General features: G+C 39.2%; 1 protein-coding gene across 1 annotated transcript in view; it reads right to left on the reverse strand.

Moving 5' to 3' along the window:
• The window catches only part of LOC308063603 (uncharacterized protein), a 109,460-nt gene that overhangs the window by 75,728 nt on the left and 13,138 nt on the right, over positions 1 to 20,594 (reverse strand). Inside the window, exons 5-13 of the mRNA XM_080386787.1 lie at positions 20,211 to 20,376; positions 19,128 to 19,265; positions 18,106 to 18,295; positions 16,956 to 17,080; positions 9,985 to 10,088; positions 8,324 to 8,489; positions 6,175 to 6,357; positions 3,045 to 3,197; positions 1,601 to 1,745 (exon numbers count right to left, since the gene is read on the reverse strand). Coding sequence (XP_080242913.1) covers positions 1,601 to 1,745; positions 3,045 to 3,197; positions 6,175 to 6,357; positions 8,324 to 8,489; positions 9,985 to 10,088; positions 16,956 to 17,080; positions 18,106 to 18,295; positions 19,128 to 19,265; positions 20,211 to 20,376 — 1,370 coding nt within the window. The remainder of the gene's footprint in view (positions 1 to 1,600; positions 1,746 to 3,044; positions 3,198 to 6,174; positions 6,358 to 8,323; positions 8,490 to 9,984; positions 10,089 to 16,955; positions 17,081 to 18,105; positions 18,296 to 19,127; positions 19,266 to 20,210; positions 20,377 to 20,594) is intronic.

Below are 20,594 nucleotides of genomic sequence, written 5' to 3' on the forward strand. Positions count from 1 at the left end.
GTATGAACTCTAAGCAGAAGGGAACAAGCCCCCTCCAAACCACAAGCCACATCATCAGGTGAACACAATGCTTAGCCTGAACTCATAATCGCTGCAGGATATACTGGTTTGGACGTAACATCCTGATAAAATGGATACATGGCTTCACGTTCAGAACTGGCTATGATCCAGACACATCAGACTGCAGACAGAGCCTGCTTTCATCTGCCTGCAAATGATCTTCTTGATACCCTTTTCTTGTTTGCTTCCTCTTGACAGATTTAAAAGCAAAGGATTAGTCTAGATGTATTCTTTGTTGAATGTGGTGAAACCATTTAGAAAAAAACCCTCATTCACCCAAAATATGGGATCAGCTTAAACATCTGTGTGCTTCGGTAATAAAGAGCTGATAGGATTCTGTACTTTTATAGAACCTACAGTTCCATATCATACTACCCCAAAACAGCTTCTCATTCAGATAAGCTACTTAAATGACTATTTTTAAACAGAGTCTAGAAGATTTTCTGCTTTGTGTCAGTTCTCAATTCAGTCTCTCCTGTCAGTACTCTGGCTCAGATCGGACAATAATTGATTGTGGAACCACAAAATCAGGAAGCATAAATCAAAAAAAAATATCAATAATTAAGACATATTTATGCTAACCTTTTCGCCAAATGACTGCTACACGGACAGTCAGCTATTATACATTTGGATATACAATTAACAACCCTCACAAAGTTCTTTTCACAACATTCCTAACACAACATGTCCCAGCTCCCATATTTTGGTTCTCCCTTGTGTTATAAACAGTTTCTTGATGCCATTTTTTTGCCACTAGATCCACAGCTCTCAAACTGTGATCCTTAGAGGACTTTAAGTTAACTTGAAGAATCACTTCTGGCACAGTGATGAAGTACCTCCCACTAAGCCTTGACACTAAAGTGCAGGAAGCCTTAAAGTTCCTAGGTATCTTAAATCATCTAAATGAAAATCAACAAGCCTTTCTTTGCAGTCTTCAGATCTGCTTAGTTTCTGCCTAATGCTATCTTTAAAATACTGTGACCAATATCAAACCATATCAAAACTGATGTAAAAAACTGCAAAAGAGGACAGTACCAAAGAAAGACCATGGTAGCGAGTCCTTATGATAAATATTTGTATTACATCACTTAAATCATAAATGTGGAATTTAGAAGCATTAGAAAGGTAATTAAGAAATCATTTACTTCATACCTGCCGCTTGCAATATTTTTTATGCCATTTGCTTCTTTCTCAACCTAATGAAATATAATTTGCAGTTACCCATTTGTAGGTCAAATGCACTGAACAGCAGAGACGTTACATGCATCTCTTCCTCAAGAGCATTCAGTTAATGAAATATTGCCAGTAGGGAGAACTAATTCTGTGAAGAGTCACCCCTTACTGACCATTGCTAAAATGACAGTATCACAATTCCAATACAAAATGTGGCAATCATACAAACAATCTTTTAAAAACAACCTCCAAAGTATTAAGATTAAATAAAAATTAAGGCAGATTGGAACCCTTACGCCTGTAACATAAATGTTACATTGAAGTATCATTTAGGAATGTGTAAGACTTCAGTAGCTGCTTGGCTTACCTTGACTGGATGTTTCTTTCAGCAAAGTCTTTTTTACTTGTTCAAATAACTCGTCATGTGGACATTTCATTGCTATGTAATAAGCAGCAATCCTTATTTCCACATCTTCGCCAGTTGCTTGGTACAGCTGAACTAATATAGTATTCTAAGAGAAAAAGATAAAAATATAACCAAAAAAGAAAAAGACAATTATTATTTACTCCCCTAAAAGACCTTATGTATGCACTTTCAGTGCGTGAGTTTTTCTTTCTGAAAGAGATAGCTATTGCTTTACACTTGACAAAGTCGCTTCATGCAACATGCATACAAATGTATGCACATATTCTCTATTCTACCTTATCCACAAATTTCCAGAACAAACTGTCATTATGACCTGAATTCTGTACTGATTAATTTATTCAGGACCATCTGCAACATAGAGCCTCACTTTCTAGCGCTCCTGTTAATGATGGTTTTATTTGACCACAGGGGAGAGTTGTTCTATGGTATTTCACACATGCCACAGCTAATGCACAGACAACAATGGCTATGTTTTTGTTAACAGGCTATTACAATCATTACTTCTGGTCTCAATCAAAGGGTAGGACTGTAACAAATTTATTCTCTTCAATACTTCCTGGGGAATCAACACGTATGAGTTGTTTGGTGAACTGCTAGGAATTAAGATGTTGGTGACTGATACTAATAACATTTCTATTAGCATCTAACACCCCCAGTCCACCCACAGGGTGTCAGTTTAGCAGTTCATTTGCTAGACAATGATGGGGTGTATGACAACAACTGGACTTCATACTTTCAACAGGTTCAAGGAGCAACACCGAGCTTCATAACTACAGAATGAACAGATTACACCAAATCATGCTGTGATTAAACATTAAAAAGCAAAAGAACATGCTTCTTCAAGTGCAAGTCCATGTGGAACCTCTTGTTCTTCCACAGCAGCACTGCCAGCTTTTCCGAGGCTAGCAATTCTGGCTTTGCTATTCTTTTTAGTATCAAATTATTTGAGATAAATAAGTTTTGTGTTTTGTTCTATTAAGCCATTAACAAAATGTTCTAACTGTGACATCACAACAATTTCTCACATTAATACGCAGCATCTCACAGAATGATACAGTGAAACAGATGACGGAAAATCACGTACTGTGGGGTTTCAGCCATAATCCACACAGACATAAGCCACCCAACTGAAGTAACTGTTTAAGAAGACATTAACATTACCTCAGTCACTGGTGTCTTACTTCAAATATAGCAAAGCATATTATAGGTCCATTCATGAGGGTGGTCCTGCTAAGCTCTCCAGCAGGAGAGGAGCTCTGCTGAAGACACGTTTACACTTGTTCCTTTATTTGCTTGCACATTTCATAACTATTCCAGAAAGTCAAAACTCTGGGACGGTGCCAGAAAGCCATCAGTCATCACCTGCTGGCAATAAATCACTTACCCTGACAGAACAGGGAATGCGCCTGAAAGCCTGGATAGCAGCTAGACGAATTTCGATCGGATTACTTTTCAGGGAAGCACACAAGCTCAAAACAGGAACTAGCGAAGCTGCTGCCAGTCCTGCATTTCCAATGGCTTTTAACACCAGTTGCATCTGTAAATACAAAGCAAGGTAGAATAAAAATTTCTCCACATGTCAGCTGTACATGAAAATTTATTGCATTAATATTTTCTGTGCAAAATTCTCTGTTTACAATGATCCCTGATCATTTTGGGGGGGTTACTGCAGCCCCTGTTGTACCAGCTGTACTATGGCTTCAGCATGAGAACAAGACTCACATGAATACAGATGGCTGGTTTAATGCTATGTAGCACTTCTAAGTAAAATCTGGCTTATACCTGGTGGAATACAAAAGCATTCAAAAGAAACTGTGTTGCAATGTAATAGCAGGTCATGGATTTATTGTACAGTAGAAGTTTTTTAAGTACTTTAGTATTTTGTCCCTTTTGTTCACAGATGTTTAGCCATTTTAGAGCATGTTACTGCTGGCAATAAATAAAATTTTAATAACAAGTTCTGTATTAAAGTTTAGAGCCCAGGGACATCAATGCATTGTGGTGCCTGACGCCCCTTTTACTGACAGTCCTCTAGAAACAACTATACTGAAGCCAGCACAGTTAAAATGTTAAAAAACCTTCCATAACTGTTTGGGTCAAAGACTTCCATTCACTGTTGGTTCCAGATATCAGGTGGGAGGTCTCTCCTATTCTGCTCTGCATACTCAGTGAAGTTGTCATAGTCAAAGATATCTCCTACACACATCTGCACACTCACTCACTGCAACATGCTGCTGAGTTTCAAGCGGCAGCTCCTCAGTCATCAGACAACCGTGTTTCAGCAGTAAGTTACAGAAGTTTTCAAGAAGCTATTCAGACTTGGGTAGCCTTTCTCAGCATGATCCTCTTCATCAGTTCCCTGTTTTGATTTACTAATCTCTTGGCTAACTTTAACCAGATTTGTTGGAAGACAAAAGGAGTTAAAAAAAAGCAAAATTTTCATTAAAACAGGCAATATGGTAGGTGTACTGATTTTGGCTGGGATAGAGTTAATTTTCTTCATAGCAGCCTGTATGGGGCTGTGTTTTAGATCTGTGACCAAAACACTGTTGATAACTCAACAGAGTTTTAACTGTTGCTGAGCAGTGTTTGCACAGAGTCAAGGCTTTCTCTTTTCCTTACCCCACCTGCCCAGGGAGTAGGCTGGGTGTGGGCAAGAGGCTGAGAGAGGACACTACCAGGACTGCTGACCTGAATTTACCAAAGAAATATTCCAAACAATATGGCATTCTCAGCAATAAAACTGTGTGTGTGGAGGGAGTGGGGGTCATTCCAAGGTATGGTATCCAGGGCTCAGGAATTGGCTGGGTACCAGTGTATTAGTGGCGAGCAATTCCTTTTGCATCACTTTGGGGTTTTGCTGCGTGGGCTTTGGGTTGGGACCGGGGTGGGGTGGGGTGTCCTTCACTTACTAAACTGTCTTTATGTTTTTTCTCAGCTTTGCCCTTCCAATTCTCTCCCCTGTTCCACTGTAGGCGGAGTAAGCGAGTGGCTGCGTGGTGCTTAGCTGCCTACCAGGGTTAATCCACCACAGTAGGGCCAAGAAATTAGAGCCCTTCCCCACAGAGAAAGATTGCAATATAAACTGAATAGACATTTGCTTCATTTGGTCAACTGCTAGCAAACTGGCATGTATAGGCATCCAGTCCAGCAGCATAATCCTAGCTTGAAACCACCTGTGTGGCACTCTCCTCACCCAGCTGGCAGCAATGGAAGTAAGAGGAAGCAGGGAGAGAGCAGATGCTCAAGCAACCATACCAACCCCACTGACAATCAGTTAGCGACACTGAAATCAAAGCTTCTCTTGAAAATCCCACTCCACATCCATTTTTGGGAACTTAAATGGCTGTTTTGATTTTCTGAAATACTTCTAAGAGCTCAATAGAGACCAGTGAGGCACCTCTGAGAGACTCGAGACCACTCAACACCAGTGCAGTGATGCTTCTTTCCAATGGACAGCACAGACTTTAAAAGACACATTATCTACTGCAATTTTGTCTAATGAGAGTAATGCATCCCCAAACCATGCAAAATCTCAATTCTAACAAAATTAACCAGGTAATTTCATACAACACACAGTAAGAAACTGAAAACACACAGAGAAACTACGATTCTATGGCTAACATGAAGACAAAAGAGTTCAGCAAAGGAATGTCTTCCGGTTTTTTTAATCAAAATTTTGTTCAAGGCTCCCAATACATAAAATCGTTTTTTTTAAGTTATTCCTTCAATAAATGGGGTAAGAATTAAAAGTGAACAGACTGCTCACACTGCATGAAAAAAAATACAAATCCTGTGTGTTTAGCTTGCACACTGGAAAATTAAAGAGACACAAATATATGAGATAAGACTTAGCTCTTGGGCTCTTACTGTTATCTAATACACTGTCATCAGTATGTCTGTTTTCTACATATGATAAGGAAGAATCAATTGTTTAACTACATCATCAAAGAGAAGATATAAAGATATTTCTTCAGCAGCAAATGTCAATTAAAGATAAAAAGCCCCAGAACTGTGACAGGAATAACTCCTAACTCAAGATCACACAAAGCAGCTAAGAACAATTTTCCACTCCTGTTAGTCTCCCAATATCATGACTGATTTACAGCCTGAAAGACTGTAACTCAGCAGATCTTATTAGCCAGCAATAACACAGCTAACACTATCTGCAAATGAATTTGAATCAACACAGAAATAAGAAACTTTCATCAACATGTCATTTCACTGGGGAGTGATGGGTGTTCTTCATACTCATCGACACTAAAAAGCCTGCTTCATCAGAAGGCCCAAGATTTTCCCTTTTTTAAATACACAGGAACACCCACGCTGATAGGTTTTACTTGTTGGACTACAAAATTTTATCTGCCCATCCTACCAAAGAATATTCATTTACAAAGCTTGTATTCATGGCTTTCTGGAAATCCACTGAATACCACTGTCATCAAACAAGTTCTAGATCATAAAGGGAATAGCAAAGTAAAGCATAGTATCATATACTTCTGTACAAATGATACCTCGCTGAGTTGTTCTGAATCTTGCACGGTACAGTTTCCTCCCAAAAATTTTCCAAGAGTCCTCATCACACTCTGCACAGCAGGTACACCATCACAGGAGTTGTAAGATGAACAAAACCTGTGTAAGAGAGTAGTTACTCCAAAGAAGCAGCTCCGACTTGCTCCTGGTGACTTCAGCAAAGGCTGTAAACAAGCACAAAAAGAACAGGGTGTTTCAGAAAAGTCATTCTCACAATTACAGTAACATGCTGTTGTGGTTTAACCCCAGCCGGCAACTAAGCACCACAGAGCTGCTTGCTCACTCCCTCCCTCCCTGGTGGAATAGGGAGGATAATTGGAAAAAGGTAAAATCCATGGGTTGAGATAAGAATAGTTTAGTAATTGAAATAGTAACAACAAAAATAACAGTAATAATTGTAATGGAGAGGGAGAGAGAGGAGTAAAACCCAAGGGGAAAAAAACCCACAAATGATGCACAATGCAATTGCTCACCACCCGGTGACTGATGCCCGGCCAGTCCCCAAGCAGTGATCAGCAGCTCCTGGCCAACCCCCCTCAGTTTGTATACTAAGCATGACATTCCACAGTATGAAATGTCCCTTTGGCTAGTTCGGGTCAGTTGTCCTAGCCCTGCTCCCTCCTGGCTTCTCGTGCACCTGCTCACTGGCACAGCATGAGAAACTTGAAAAGTTCATGATTTAGAGTAAGCATTACTTAGCAACAACTAAAACATCGGGGTGTTATCAACATTATTCTCATACTAAATCCAAAACACGGAATAAAATTAACTCTATCCCAGCTGAAACCACAACTCACACCATAGAAAATAAATGTTTCAAAATATTTACATACTCAAATTCAATCTCAACAATATGTGTTTTCAAACAGCCCTTAAAGGATTTAAACAAGCAAATAAAAAAGGACAACCCTGCAAAGATATAGCAGAAAATTCTTCCACCTTCACATGCGGGCTAAATTAGTGTCAACGTGACCTAGACTTCTGTTCTTCTCATGAGAAATCACACCCTGCATGCTTAGGAAGGAGTGTGAACACGAACTTAAACTATTTTCCAGGACCCTCAAAACAGTAAAACCCTCACCAGTACACAGTTTCTCTATGTTTCACTTCAATACTTAGCAAAAAGCACTGACAGCTCAGTAAGTCCCAGGCAGTTTACTGATTTTTAGAATGAATTTAGTTTTTCTGTCCCATAAACCTGCAAATTCCAAATTTCTGTATCCTCTGAAGCAAGCCTGTTACTATTGAAAATCCCACCACTTCAACCAAAGTGAATTTGTGAAGCCCAAATGAACTCAAGATTAATTCTTTCATGCAGATGCTGTGGAAAACCTGTTCACACAGAGCTGTTTTTTGTAATCCTGGTCAGAACCTGTATGATTGGGAACAGCAGGTTGTGATATACCCTGCAAGATTCTCCACAGCTGATCAAGGGTTCATTAGCACACAAGCCAAACGGGCATAACATTTTATTTAATTACAAAATATTCTTAATAGCTTATTTAAGCTAGAAGACTATCTATGATTTTACCACTTGCAGCTTCACAAAACAACATAGCAAGTTCAACTTCAGACTCTAAAAGCATGACAGATTACTGTATAAACCCAGCAGAATAACAGATCTTTAAAGGAAAGATATACCATGAAATGGAGCCGGTATTATTCTGCATACAATTAACTTAGTTAAGCAAAAATGTCAAAAACTGCAACAGCACTGCATATACAAAGGATTGAAATGTCTCCAGGTGCTAAAAACAATGCTTGCAATGGACCAAAGTGGAGAATAAATCTCTCTATCCAAAGCAGGGAGTAGCTGCATCATTCTCCTCACACTGACCTGACCTTGAACCTCAAAACTAATTAGCTCAAACCAGTCTCTGGAGTCTACAGGGTGGTTTGCACTTCTTATTTTTTTTAAGGCTACAAACACAAATCAAGCTCCAGTGACCAAACATGACTGCATCTTCTTTGGGAATCAAGCTTAAAACAGCCAGTAGTTTCACCACCAAAATTAACTGAACAGATAAGAGTTTTGTATAAATCTGTGAAAAAGACTTACTGTAAAATACAAAAATTATGAGCCAGCTAGATTAATGATAAATTAAAAAAGAAAAGACAACATCCACTCACAGCAAGAGATTCGATCATGCCTGCGGTGGGTTTAGGAATGAATGAAAATGACCAGAAGAAATATTCCACTTTGTCTTCCTCAACTTCTCCAGAAGCTATAATTTCTTTCATTAGGACAACACACGCCTCTGTAGCACAGGATGGGAGAGCATCTACTAGCGGCTGCCTGTAACACAAGAAAAAAGTACAGCAAATCTAAAATTACCAAAATACTTAAGAATCAAAGAACAAACACATTGAGGTTAGGCTTCTTTCAGAGTAAACAGAACTCCACTGACTTAGCAAATGCCAGATTCCATAGAAACCTATGTTATCCTTTGGTTTAGTGACCTTACAGAAATATGCCTTAGTCAAGATGTGAGGAAGTGTATTGCGTTTCAAGAACTGTATGTAACCCAGCTTTTAAGAAAATATTCAGTTGCTTTCTCTGAAAATTATGCAAAAACATATCCCAAGTTTGACTTCTAAAGACTGAGGTACCTTGAAGCACTGCTTTTTTATGAAAGTGGGCTTTTTGTTTCATTTCACCAATAAAACCCAAAAATATTTAAACTGAATTGACTAGCTTTTACTTCCTGTGCTTTTTTAGACCTTACCTAAGTGGAAAGGTTACACCAGCATGACGGCCAATACACATTTCAGCTCTCGAGTCCCTCTGCAAATATTCTGTACCTAGCTCCTATACTAATGGATGGACACTTTTGCATTAACTTGGTCGCAGTTACACTAAACTGGGCCAAAAAGCCCTCGTGTTAGAGTAAGAGAGTAGTCTGCATGGGATTCTTTTTAGCTCCTAAAGTTAGTAACGTTGTCCTGAGTAGAATTAAAGTTAATATAGAAAGAGGCAGAGTAGTTTACTTTCTGATATTGAAGAATATTAGCATGATTATTTGTCAAAAGGTGAGAATAAACCTAAGCCAAAACAAAGTTTGCCCCTTTTGCATGATGTAAAGTTCAACATATTGTCACAAACATAAAACTAGCACTAATTTCAAACAGGCTGATGACATTTTGCACTAAAACAAGTAAAAAACAATTTTCTTTGTTTGCCCTTTTCAGAATACTGATTTTGGAGGGAGAAAAATTTGATTTTAATAACACTGGATTAGTATTTCAGAAAGTCTCATTGGATCAGAACCATTCCTGACTGCAGAGGAGTGGAGGCCTTGAACTTCAAAGCTACAGTTCAATGATCAGTATAAAACATCCTGAGATGAGGCTGCTACTGAAAGATGTGGCTCCACCACGTCCATACTCCCAGCCTAATGTCTGTTGTCTCTCCTCCATGTGTAATAAAGGGCACTGAAGGTACAGATCCAGGCAAGCCTTTTCATAACAAATGGCAGTAGACAATTAAAACCAGCAGCACTGATTTCCGCTTAAGTCATGAATCTAGTTTCCTCTTCACACTGTTCCTGAAACAGGAAGTCTGCAGGAACTGGCCAGTCTGTTTTGTACACAACATTCATTCAGTAAGGACATCCTCCTATCACATAAAAAAGATCTGCACTACATATTCTTCCTTGAAAGCGCTCAAAATTTAAATCCAACATTTGGGCACGAATTTAAAACATTAATCTACTTTAAATATTTACAAAATATTTATTTTCTATATGGGGGGGGGGTGGTGGTGTTAAATGCTATTACTAAAAGGGCCTTACCAGTTGTCTCTGCATTTAAACGAAGATCTTTGCCACAGCATTTTTAAGGCCTCAAGAGAAAGATGTCGAAGCTCAAACACAAGAGTCATGAAAAGGTCTGCAGTCTGTAAGAGAGCACAGCAACAGAAGTGTGGAAACCAGCTTCAGAGAACAGAGCACAACAGACTGTGGGTTATACCAATACTGCTGTTGATTTACAAGGCAACCTGAGAGTAAAACCTCCTCTCCACCCTGTGGCCCTATCTTCCTTCCCTCCCTTGCTTTTCTCTTCAGGCTGCAAACATAAGGAGAAGGGGGTTCATTTATGATGTCAGTCAGTCCCTCAAGCAACAGTGCGCAATGACCACTACGCACACCACTAGCGTACAAATGAATAATGAACCAAAATGCAGCACTACGGTTACAATCCAGAGAGGAAGGTCATAATCTTCTCCGAGTTTGTACAGCAAGATCCTGATTTATGGCCAGAACTGCTGACATAGCCTTAACACAAAATAAAACAACAGTCAAGCTAACTTTGTGTTAATATTAAGTTTATGAGAAAGATCATTTAACTGAGGTTTGGACACTGCTTAAAAGTTTTGCCCAATTACCTCTGATGCTGTGTGAAAACATTCCATCTTACTGCAGAAAAGCCCAAGCATAACTGCTCTTACCTCTGCAGGCAGCGCAGGATCAGTTAAAAGTGTGGCAGCAGACGAGCTGTCCTCCCTGGCTAAGCTGAACTGCTACAGCTACAACACACAGCAGCTATTTTACCTACAGTACATAACCATACACACTTTTCAGTGTAAATAAATTCTAGCCCTTCATTCGTAAGCCGCTCCTTGCTCTTGTGCGAAAAAATGAAAAACCTAAGTATTTCAGTCTAGCTGTACAGTTGAAGCTGAACAGTTCTGTTTAACAATTTATTTGTGTGTGGCTGAAAGAAATTATGAGCAATTCAGAGCTGACCCATGCTTTTCTATTAAGTGAAGAAGCTACCTGTAACAGACTTTACCTCTTAAAAAAGCCACTGCTCCCACCTCCTACTTAACTTATATGGCATTATCAGCTTAAACAAGTATTTTTCGAAACTACTGTCTTGAGGTACTTTTGGATGTGTATTACATTGCCAGCAATAATTTTTATTTTCTAAAATGTGATGCTAGCAATCAAATTAATCAAATATTGAACTGAACACATTATCAAGATGACAGAAGCCATTATTTTTATGGAATACAAACCTTTCAGTGTCATCCGGCCTCAATCCAGGCCCTGTATTACCTACCCAACCTACCCTCTGGTGAGAAAGGAGGCTCTTTTCTCCTTTTTTCAGATTATTTTCATTTGCACATACACCCTTCATCACATTGTTATTCTGGCCTCAGTAGAAGCTTTTTGGAAAACAGTATTTTAAAGGCTAACTAGCATGTAGATGTGTTCCTCTGAGACCTGATCCAAATTTCAAGAAGGGAGATAGGTGTCATTACTTGAAAAATTAGCAGAATGTGAAGTACAATAGCGTGTACGCTCATTTTAACCTAACTTTATAACGTACAAGTTTTAATTATGTTTGACGTCATACAGACTCATTTCAATCCTTTATTCACTTTAGATGTGAAAGGCTTAGACATTGAACTACTGTACTGGTTCCAAAGAAAACATTTTTCTTTGTGCAAAAATCATACAAACAAAGTCTAATTACACCAAGTCACACATCCGAAGGCCTGGGGAGAGACCTGCTTGGACCTCCTAACCTTCCTTCCAGAAGCAATGAAAAATTGGAATAACTCAGTGCCAGCATTTTATATTAAGTTAAGACTGAAAAGACATTTTAAGAAAAAAGCTATCTTTCCATAAGAAGATGGAGTAATTTGTTACCATGCTGTTTGATAGGCTGAGGGAATAATTTGTCAAAGCTAATACAATCATTGTTTGGTTTTGTTCTTTTGGGACTTCTTTTCTTTTTAGCAATAGAATATTAATTTAATCAAATTGAAATTTATTCTTGTAATGAGGCTTACCTAGGTATGAATTCCAATAACATTTATAATTCCATAGCTAAAATTCAGTTAGATCCACATGTATTCCATTCCATTCTGTTCCATCCCATCCCATCATTACATTTAAGGTCTATTTTAAAAAGAAATTACCAAACCCAGTGAAACACATTACATTTCATGGTCTATGAAATATTCATAGAATTGTATTTGTTCTTCAAAAGCATTTTGTGTGCCTTGTGTGCATTTTTACACACATGCAAATACACTACGGGAAGCATGATTAAGGGAGCTGGGGAGCCTCACAGATGTCATCACAATGAGCCACCTGAGCTCATCAGCTGGAGGCCACAGCGCAGCTCAAGATAAAATTTCCAGACTGATGTATTTCCAGGTGATATAATTTTAGACTGTAGACTGACTTCATTCTGCTTCACACCTGCTGACTAGACAAGCTCCCACCTAGTAACAGTGCAAAATTTTGCAGAGAAACAGCTATTTTTACTTTCTTATAATAAAACTTTAGAAGGAATTGTCTGGTCAGGTGAGCTGTTTTTAAGGTAGGTTGCATTGAAATCGAGCTCTCAGATAAACAAGAACCTTATTGTAAATTCTTCTATTTGTAGTATTGTAATAATAAACTTCATGGATGTCGCAACGGAGGGAAGACACAGTCACTCAATATGAGTGATCAGCAGACTTCGTTTATTGTGCCTTACAGTCACCTTTTATGCCTTGTTATAATTAGCTCATACATATTACAAAAGTTAAGCTCATTATTGGTTAGTTGCCTAAATACCAAGCCCATCCCTAGTTTCTCTTCTGTAGTTATCTGTTCCCACCTGCAACATTCTTTTCCCACCGAAATCTTCCTGTTATTGTGTAACAAGAACAGCCAAAGACAGTGTATTTTTGCTTTACTTCAGATAAGCTGAGAGCGATGTGCATTTTTGTCCAGCCAGCTGGACTATGTCTATGTGACCCTTTTCAGCTAGCCAGTTATCCACACATGGAAATCTGGCTCCCATTCCAACTCCTAAATGAAACATAAGGAAGCCTGGCTTTTATTCTACATAGAAGCTTGCTTTTCCTTCTATCTGCAGACTTACTATAGCTCTATTAAAAAAAAAAAAATCCTCTGGAAGCACAAACATAGTATAGTTTAGATTGGAACTTAAAAGTAGTAAAATGCTTTCCAATAGGAATATTTCTATTTATGGTATATACAAACACCCTTTGAACGCTTGACACCTTACTTGCTGCCAAGTATAAGTCCATGTAAACACAAGGGAGGTTGCTCTGAAATATGTTCAATGAACATCTTTGTTCTTGCCTACTAATTTATGATCTCAATGAAAGTGTGAGGCCTTCTCTTCAGTAAATTTAGTATATCCCGTTGGAATTACATAGCTGCTGCTTCTGTATGGAACGTCTGGTTTTCAGTTGTCTGATTTCTTTTTTCAACTATATATACATTAAAGACCAAGTGTTTTCCTTGAACTGAAGACCAAGAGTAAAGTCAGATGGAGGTGGCACACTGTTCTCCCTGAAGTCTACTGGTTAAACAGCTACGGTTATTCTCTCCCCGCCACAGCAGAACCTCCCTTCCTTCTGATCCTCATCAGTTCTTTCTTCTTTGGTTTCTTACCTTGCCAGTTAACCTTATTTCACCCTCAATTTTGTAATTTGCCTACTCATGGACCAGGTTTAAGTGACCTAACTGGCCTTTCCCAATACTATCTTCTAAGGCTTTCCAGTTCAAAGCAGACAAAGACTTCTGTTCCTGGTAAAGCTGTTACAGTCATACAGAAAAAGAACACAGTCTAATTTCAGAAAGCAAAATCAACCATGTAACTACAGTATCTTAATTCATCTTGATAATCAGAACATCTGCCTCACCTGGGAAATATTCTGTTATACTCCCTACACCCAGTTAGAAACATGCAAATTCTAACCCCCAGCTAGCTAGCAAACAGCAATTAGAACGCTTTATGAGAAAAAAAATGGTGAGACCGTGCTCTAAAGGGAAACTTTGGGGTCAAACTGGGGTACAGGAGTTGGGCAGTGTGAATCTGACCCACACTGCTTAAGAGTACACAGCCACATTCACCAGACATACCAATCCAGCATCAAAATTCAGACAGCCAAATATAAATGCAGCCCCTAGCAGAAGCTGTATGACAGGCTTACTTCAAGCCTCTCTGAAGTGAGGGTCCCTTCTCCCCATCCCTTTGGCCATTCTTTGTCAGCATGAAGCTTGTGCACTTAATGGTCCATTAGTTAATCTACCTCCACATTGAAATTCAATCTTGTCTCATAATAGCATCAAAAAATTAAACAACAACTTTGCTCCCTTGGAAATGACACTGTCTCCACCCCCATTTTCTCATCCCTTCACTGTTTCCCCTGGAGTTGGGGATTTTGTCTTGCATTTATTTTTGCTTTTGTGTCCTGAAAGAAATGCATAATCTCACCTCATTCAGAGCCAAACAATAAGGGGACAAACAAGCTATACATGCATAACAGCAGAGCTGTCTCCCAAGCAACGCTGTGGGCATTCCCATAATTTCTTTCTTGGCCCAAAGGACATGGAATGAGGGATAATAAAGATCCCCTTTGAAATGTCTTGTCACACAGAAGGAACACCCTGAAATGGCGAAAATGGCAGACAACCGATCAAACCTTGTGCTGGGACAGGCATATGATGAATAATTCACCTCTTTTCTTAGGCAGTGGCACAGAGAGCAGCCACTTGTGCTAATCTTAGTAATTTACAAAACAAATTCCCCACACAGGAAGCCAGTGGGCCGCTTTGGATACAGAACTGACATCCCACTGTTACTGGGAAAAAATCGTTTACCATTCTTTCAAAGACACTGAATTATGGGTATTCAAAAGAAGGTAGGATTTAAAGTTTCTCAGGTCCACTGCAGTAATTTCTTTTTTCAACATTTTCCAAGCAGTATGTAGCCCTCTAGTCTGTTCCTAAATGCCATTACATAGCACTGCTGCAATGACCGCCACACAGAATTAAGCATTATCATACTCAAAAAGGCTGCTTTTATTCTACATTAGCAAGAACCATTATGTTTATGGCTCTGTTAGCTCTCTATAGCCCCAATCTCACTAGCATGCAGCTACAAAAGATGGCAGACTTGCTTACAACTGAAAGAGAGAAACCTATCCCGTATACCACCACCCAGAAAGGCCACCTGCTGCTTTCTCTTCAGCCCTGTCCTGAAGTCTTTGTCAGGCTGTGATACCAGGTCAGACTACCATCACCATTTAATAGGTTGGGAGTAACTGCTAGAGTTATAATTTATCATAGCTGACTGAAATTACCCACGTCAGTTGTTGTGTCAGTGATTCTTCACTCTGTGCCTTTGCCTTACGTCTCACACCACATGACACAAACACCTACTTGTGCTCATTAATCACAGCTAAAACTAAAAGAAACATCAATATACATAGTACAGCAATTTCTAAACAAGCACCACTGCCAGCAGAGCTGGATTCCAGCAGTGCGCTCTTCTCCAGCCCCCATAAAGCCTGTACTCCATCTCCCATACCTGTGTCCCCTCCAGGGAAGAAACAGGCAGAGCTTTTGTTCTCTGACATGGGATTTAACCTAGACAAAGGAAGGTGAAGTGCCTTCTCCTAGGCTAGGTCTGAGGCTTTATGTTAACATCACTTGTACCTATGTGCATTTACAGGACAGAACACAGTGCTACTGCACAAGAAATAACCTAGCTCCGAAGTACAACCGATCTAACAAGACATGAACATCAGAGGACAGGGAATATATCAGGAATAAGCTGGCTAAACTCATCAGTGGCAAATTCATGGAGGTACCAAGGCCCAGTTCAGTGCTTGCCCCATTAGACCACATTTGTTTTTTAGTAATATCCTGACCATGAATGACTTAAAAAAAAAAAGTGTGCTCTTCTATTTTCATATTTACAAATTTTCCCACACTGTTCTGTATGGGAACTTCACTACTAGCAAGAACCACTCCACCTGAAGAATAATGGGATATGAAGTGCCCTCTCTTTTAAGTTACTGCTCTCAGCTCATCTCAGGTCAGCAACAATTAAGCACCATCACCTGTCGATCCTTCTGTATTGTGTATAACAGGTGTTCTTGATCATCTCCAAATGTCACAGAAGAAAGGGATCTTCATTTCAAAGACAGTGACAAATACTAACTGATCCAACTGCTGCCAATATCAACAAAAATCAAAAGACCCAAGCAAACTAAGGAGACAACCAGACCGTCCTCTAGAATGATGGTCATTGTAGAAAAAAAATTAAGCCACTCCATGTTCCACATGACCAGAATATTCCATCATATCTTAGCAGCATTGACCAATGAAAATCATTTAGGTGAGAAGAGATTCCCTCTGGACCCAAGCAACACCCTAGAAAACAGGATAGTTATTACTAGAATCCATCAGAAGCAAACAGAAACAACCAGCCAAGATCCAGAGGCAAGGGTTTCATGTGCAAACTGTTTTGAGAGGGTAAGGCAGCAACAGGAGAAGGACCACAGAACTCCAACAAACATGGAAACAACAGCACTACCAAGGGGAGTATCCCACATTAAAGCTGTAGAAAATGGTTTTTACAATTAAGCATCAAAACTGTCAGTGATAACCCAAACCAGACATTTTGTTTGTTTTTCCACAGCAAAACAAGAATTCAGAACATTTTCTTTCAGGTTAATTTCGAATACAGTTCAAAATTGCTTTTGCTCATTATTCAGGGGCCATATTACATTTTGACTCTTCAGTTTGATTTACTGTTTATACAGGAAAATGACACTTCAAAGCATTTTATCTTTTTATAATTCCACATTAAAAAATGGCCAAAATAATGGAAGGCTTCAGTATTTAAAAACTGCTGCTCTCCTAGTCACATCTTGTCTTTGCAGGGGATCTCTCAGACCACAAAGGGCCTTAGAAGGAAACAGAGGGTTTATGTAAAAACTTACCTCAAAACTCGCACTGTGCGCTAAGCAAAGCTTCCACACTAGTTCAGCCACTTCCTCGCCAGTGACTTCCCTCTCAGCTTCTTCCCTTTCATAGAGCATGCTGGTCACATACAGATCAGAATCCACTGGAAAGACGTAAGGAAAAATCAGGTATCTGGTGGTTGCTTGCCATTTGCTATGCTTAACCCTAAATGTCAGGGGAAGGTTTCTCTCTGAGCCTTTACTTCTACATGTAAGAATCCCTCTAGTCTCGGTAAAACCAAGGCGTGAATATGAATGCTTGCTGTCAGGTTGAATTTAAGAACATAACAAAATAAAGGCCTAAGACAAGCATCACCTGAAAGAGAGTTAGAGAAAGAAGACGAAGAAGATACACAGGTAAAAAGGTCCCACTTTCCATCAATATGCCTCTTACAATGGCCCTGCTACTTCACATTCATCACCCTTTCCCATTTTATTAAATCACTCCCTCTCACACTTCAACCTCCCAAAAACTCAAAAGGAGACCTAGGTGCCAAGAAAAACAAATGGCTCAGCTCTTAACCTCTGCCTGAGGAAGAATCTTCTCATCTTATGTTGGCGTAACTATAAATAAAAAGTGTCCTGGAAATTTGGAATTTCTTTAAAAGACAAAAAAATGAATACAAAGTGTTTCTCATCAATTAGAGCTCAACTTTAAAATCTTTCCTCAAGCAACCCTCCCACTGATTTCAGTAAAATCACTCTCCTAAGGAGAAGCACACAGAGCAAAGACAGAGCAAAAATTAATACAGTTCTCAGACAGTCCTTAGTTCCATTAGGACTTGCAACTACATAGGCTCCATTTGTACACAAAATAGGAATTGTTCACAGGCACAGGAAGGCTGGTGCTCTGTGTATAAGGGGGCTAGTTATGTGAAGTAGGTAAAAAGGAATTGGACATTATGGAAATCGATCACTTTTGGAGACCCAGCCAGCTTCACTACAGCAGGCCCCAACTCCCAAAGAAGGAAGAGCTCTCAGTAGCCCAGCCTGTAAAAACATCCACTTTCACATTGCTTAATATATTAAAGGAAATATCAGGTGCAACAAATTCTCACAGGGAAGACACAGTCCCAAGATTTGTTCCAGGAAATAAATTTAATTTCTTTTAGCAGAAACATCATGTTACCTTTTCTGTACAGTGTCTCTGTTTCCACTTGAAAGAGTTTCAGTGAAGACTCTGTCTGCGTCTTTGCCCCGCTGCCCTTCTGAGAGAACAGTGTAACAAGGTTGGACTCAGAACATTTGGCCTCCACCAGGATTCCATCCTGAATGCTCTGAACACATTCCAGTTTGGATGACAGGATCTGCTGCTCAGACTGAGAAGAACAGATACTTCACGTAAAGTCTCAATGACCTATGTCAGCCTGCCCAATCCTTTCTCTCCCAGCTTCACAGCGGATTCCAGTTCTGTGCTAAGTGTAAAGTCTCTTGTCTAGACCTTTGACAGTGCTCAGCCTGTGGAGGTTAATACACTCTTTATTTAAGTCTAATTTTTCCATCACTGAAATGCAACTGCTACTACCTTTCAGTATCAGAAGGTCTCAATTCATTTCAGTTCACAAAGCATCAGTGTTAAGCTGACCTATTTGGTCAGCAGAGCTGAGAAAAGCAAAAGGTTGGTAGTACAATACAAGAAACAAGTACTACACCTCACCTAATAAAAACAGTGCAAGACAGAAATATTGACCTTTTTTTTTTTTTTTTGCCATGAACAGTGGAAAGCTCTAAGTCTGTCTTTTAGAAAAGATTCTCTTTTTCCAGAGTTTTCTGCAAGTAACAATCTTCTTTGCGTAATGTATTTTCCATATCCACATGTCTCTATTCCTCTCTTTCATGATCTACTTTCAATTTACCACTGTAACTGTAACATTCCCAGAGTTGAATTCAGGTACCTAACAACCTCTTGCATTTGTATCATAATGTTCATCAACCACAATGCAAATTCCCATTAAAAACAAATTCTGTGAATAACAAACATTACAGGGCAATAATATTCATTGTTTCTTTGATAAGGACTCAAGTTTGGGCAAATGCAACTAATATAATTGAGCACAAATGACTATTCAAAAATGTTTTCATTGACATTATGACTCTTCAAAGAAATTAAAAGGTTCTGTGGAAAAATCAGTGTCATTCCCCAACACTTACCGACATATGAGGAAGAACAACAGACTGCACAGAAGTAAAACCAGAATATCGATGAGAGCAGAGATTTAAGTCCCTTGTCTTGACAAGGAAAGGACCTTTTTGCTGATACCTGGTTGGACATATTCCCAGAACATCCACCTAGTAACAAACACACAGTGCTGAATCACACATACAACACAAGCAGCTATTATGGGCTATTACAATTAATTTTAATAATTGCTTTGTTGCAATAACAATGCATCAGAGACCTAAATACTCCCATGCAGGACACAAAAGCCATGGAAAGGTAAATCATTTTAAGACCTTGGTCAAACTTTATAATAACCAGGGTTTGTTGTTTTAACTTCTCTGTGTTACTCTGAATCAGATGTATCATTTTTCATTTCAGGTTTTGCGGGTCTGCAGGGAAGCATTATCTCAGAAGAGCATTTCTGCTCAGAAGAAATGTAATTACATATGGGTGTCCCAAACCTTATTGCAGAACATCTATTTAAACACTCATATGTAGCAATAGCATGAGAATGAGGTAGTGCACATCATGCTGAAGATCAGCCTAGAGTCTGCTCTTCATAACAGAAGTGTAGCCATTGAGGTACCTCAGCTGCACTCATGGAAACACATGGACAACACTGGGGTACCCTAGACTATTGTTTCAGTGTAATACAGCAGAACTTGAGCTTAAGTATTAATTTTTTTAAAAAAATAAATAGTAAAGGGCTCCAAGAAGCCTGACCTTAAAGCTTCCTGAAATTAATGAAAAAAGTCATGACAAATAATCATGAATAATGAATACTGTATTTTCCCCTGAGAACAGGTAAAGTGCAAGATCTTGTGTTACAACTCCTCATAGAACTCTGCGATACACAGCTTTTCCTCAGGTAACCAAGTAGTGGATTCTAACCCTCAACAAGAATGCAAATTATAATTTCATAATAGTCACTACAAAAAGCAATCAGACGACCACCCCTGGATGTTGACCAGTCACCAAGTGGCAAAAAGCTTTAGTTATTTACAAAGGAAATAGACTTAACATGTACAAAGGTTAACAGCTACCCTAGAGCATGATTCTACCAATGGTCTCACCTCTTCCACAACTGCACTAGCAGTGGATGATTGTGATGTCTGTAGGACACTGAGAATGCCTCGCTTTATGTTCAGTGCCCAGGTCTGTTCACTCCTCACAGGACAGAGCTCCAGAACTTTCCCATCATGGAAAGAAAAATGAAGAGGGTGCTGTTCTAGTATTTCCCTGCAATAAAACAGTTTATAGTTTCTTCCTTCAAACAGTGGCTACAAGTCTGTTCATGACATTAGACTCAGATCTTCTGAGCAGAATTGTTCCTTCACAAGAGATCTGTCTTATTCTGCATCTCTCTTCTTTATAGCAAGCCTCTACTCTTTATGAATTCACCCTGATCCCAAGAGCCCTTAAAAAAAACCGAAACAAAACAAAAAAAAACCCTATCA

Source organism: Falco punctatus (genome assembly GCF_963210335.1).
Source record: "Falco punctatus genome assembly, chromosome: 4".
Taxonomy (NCBI): Eukaryota; Metazoa; Chordata; class Aves; order Falconiformes; family Falconidae; genus Falco; species Falco punctatus.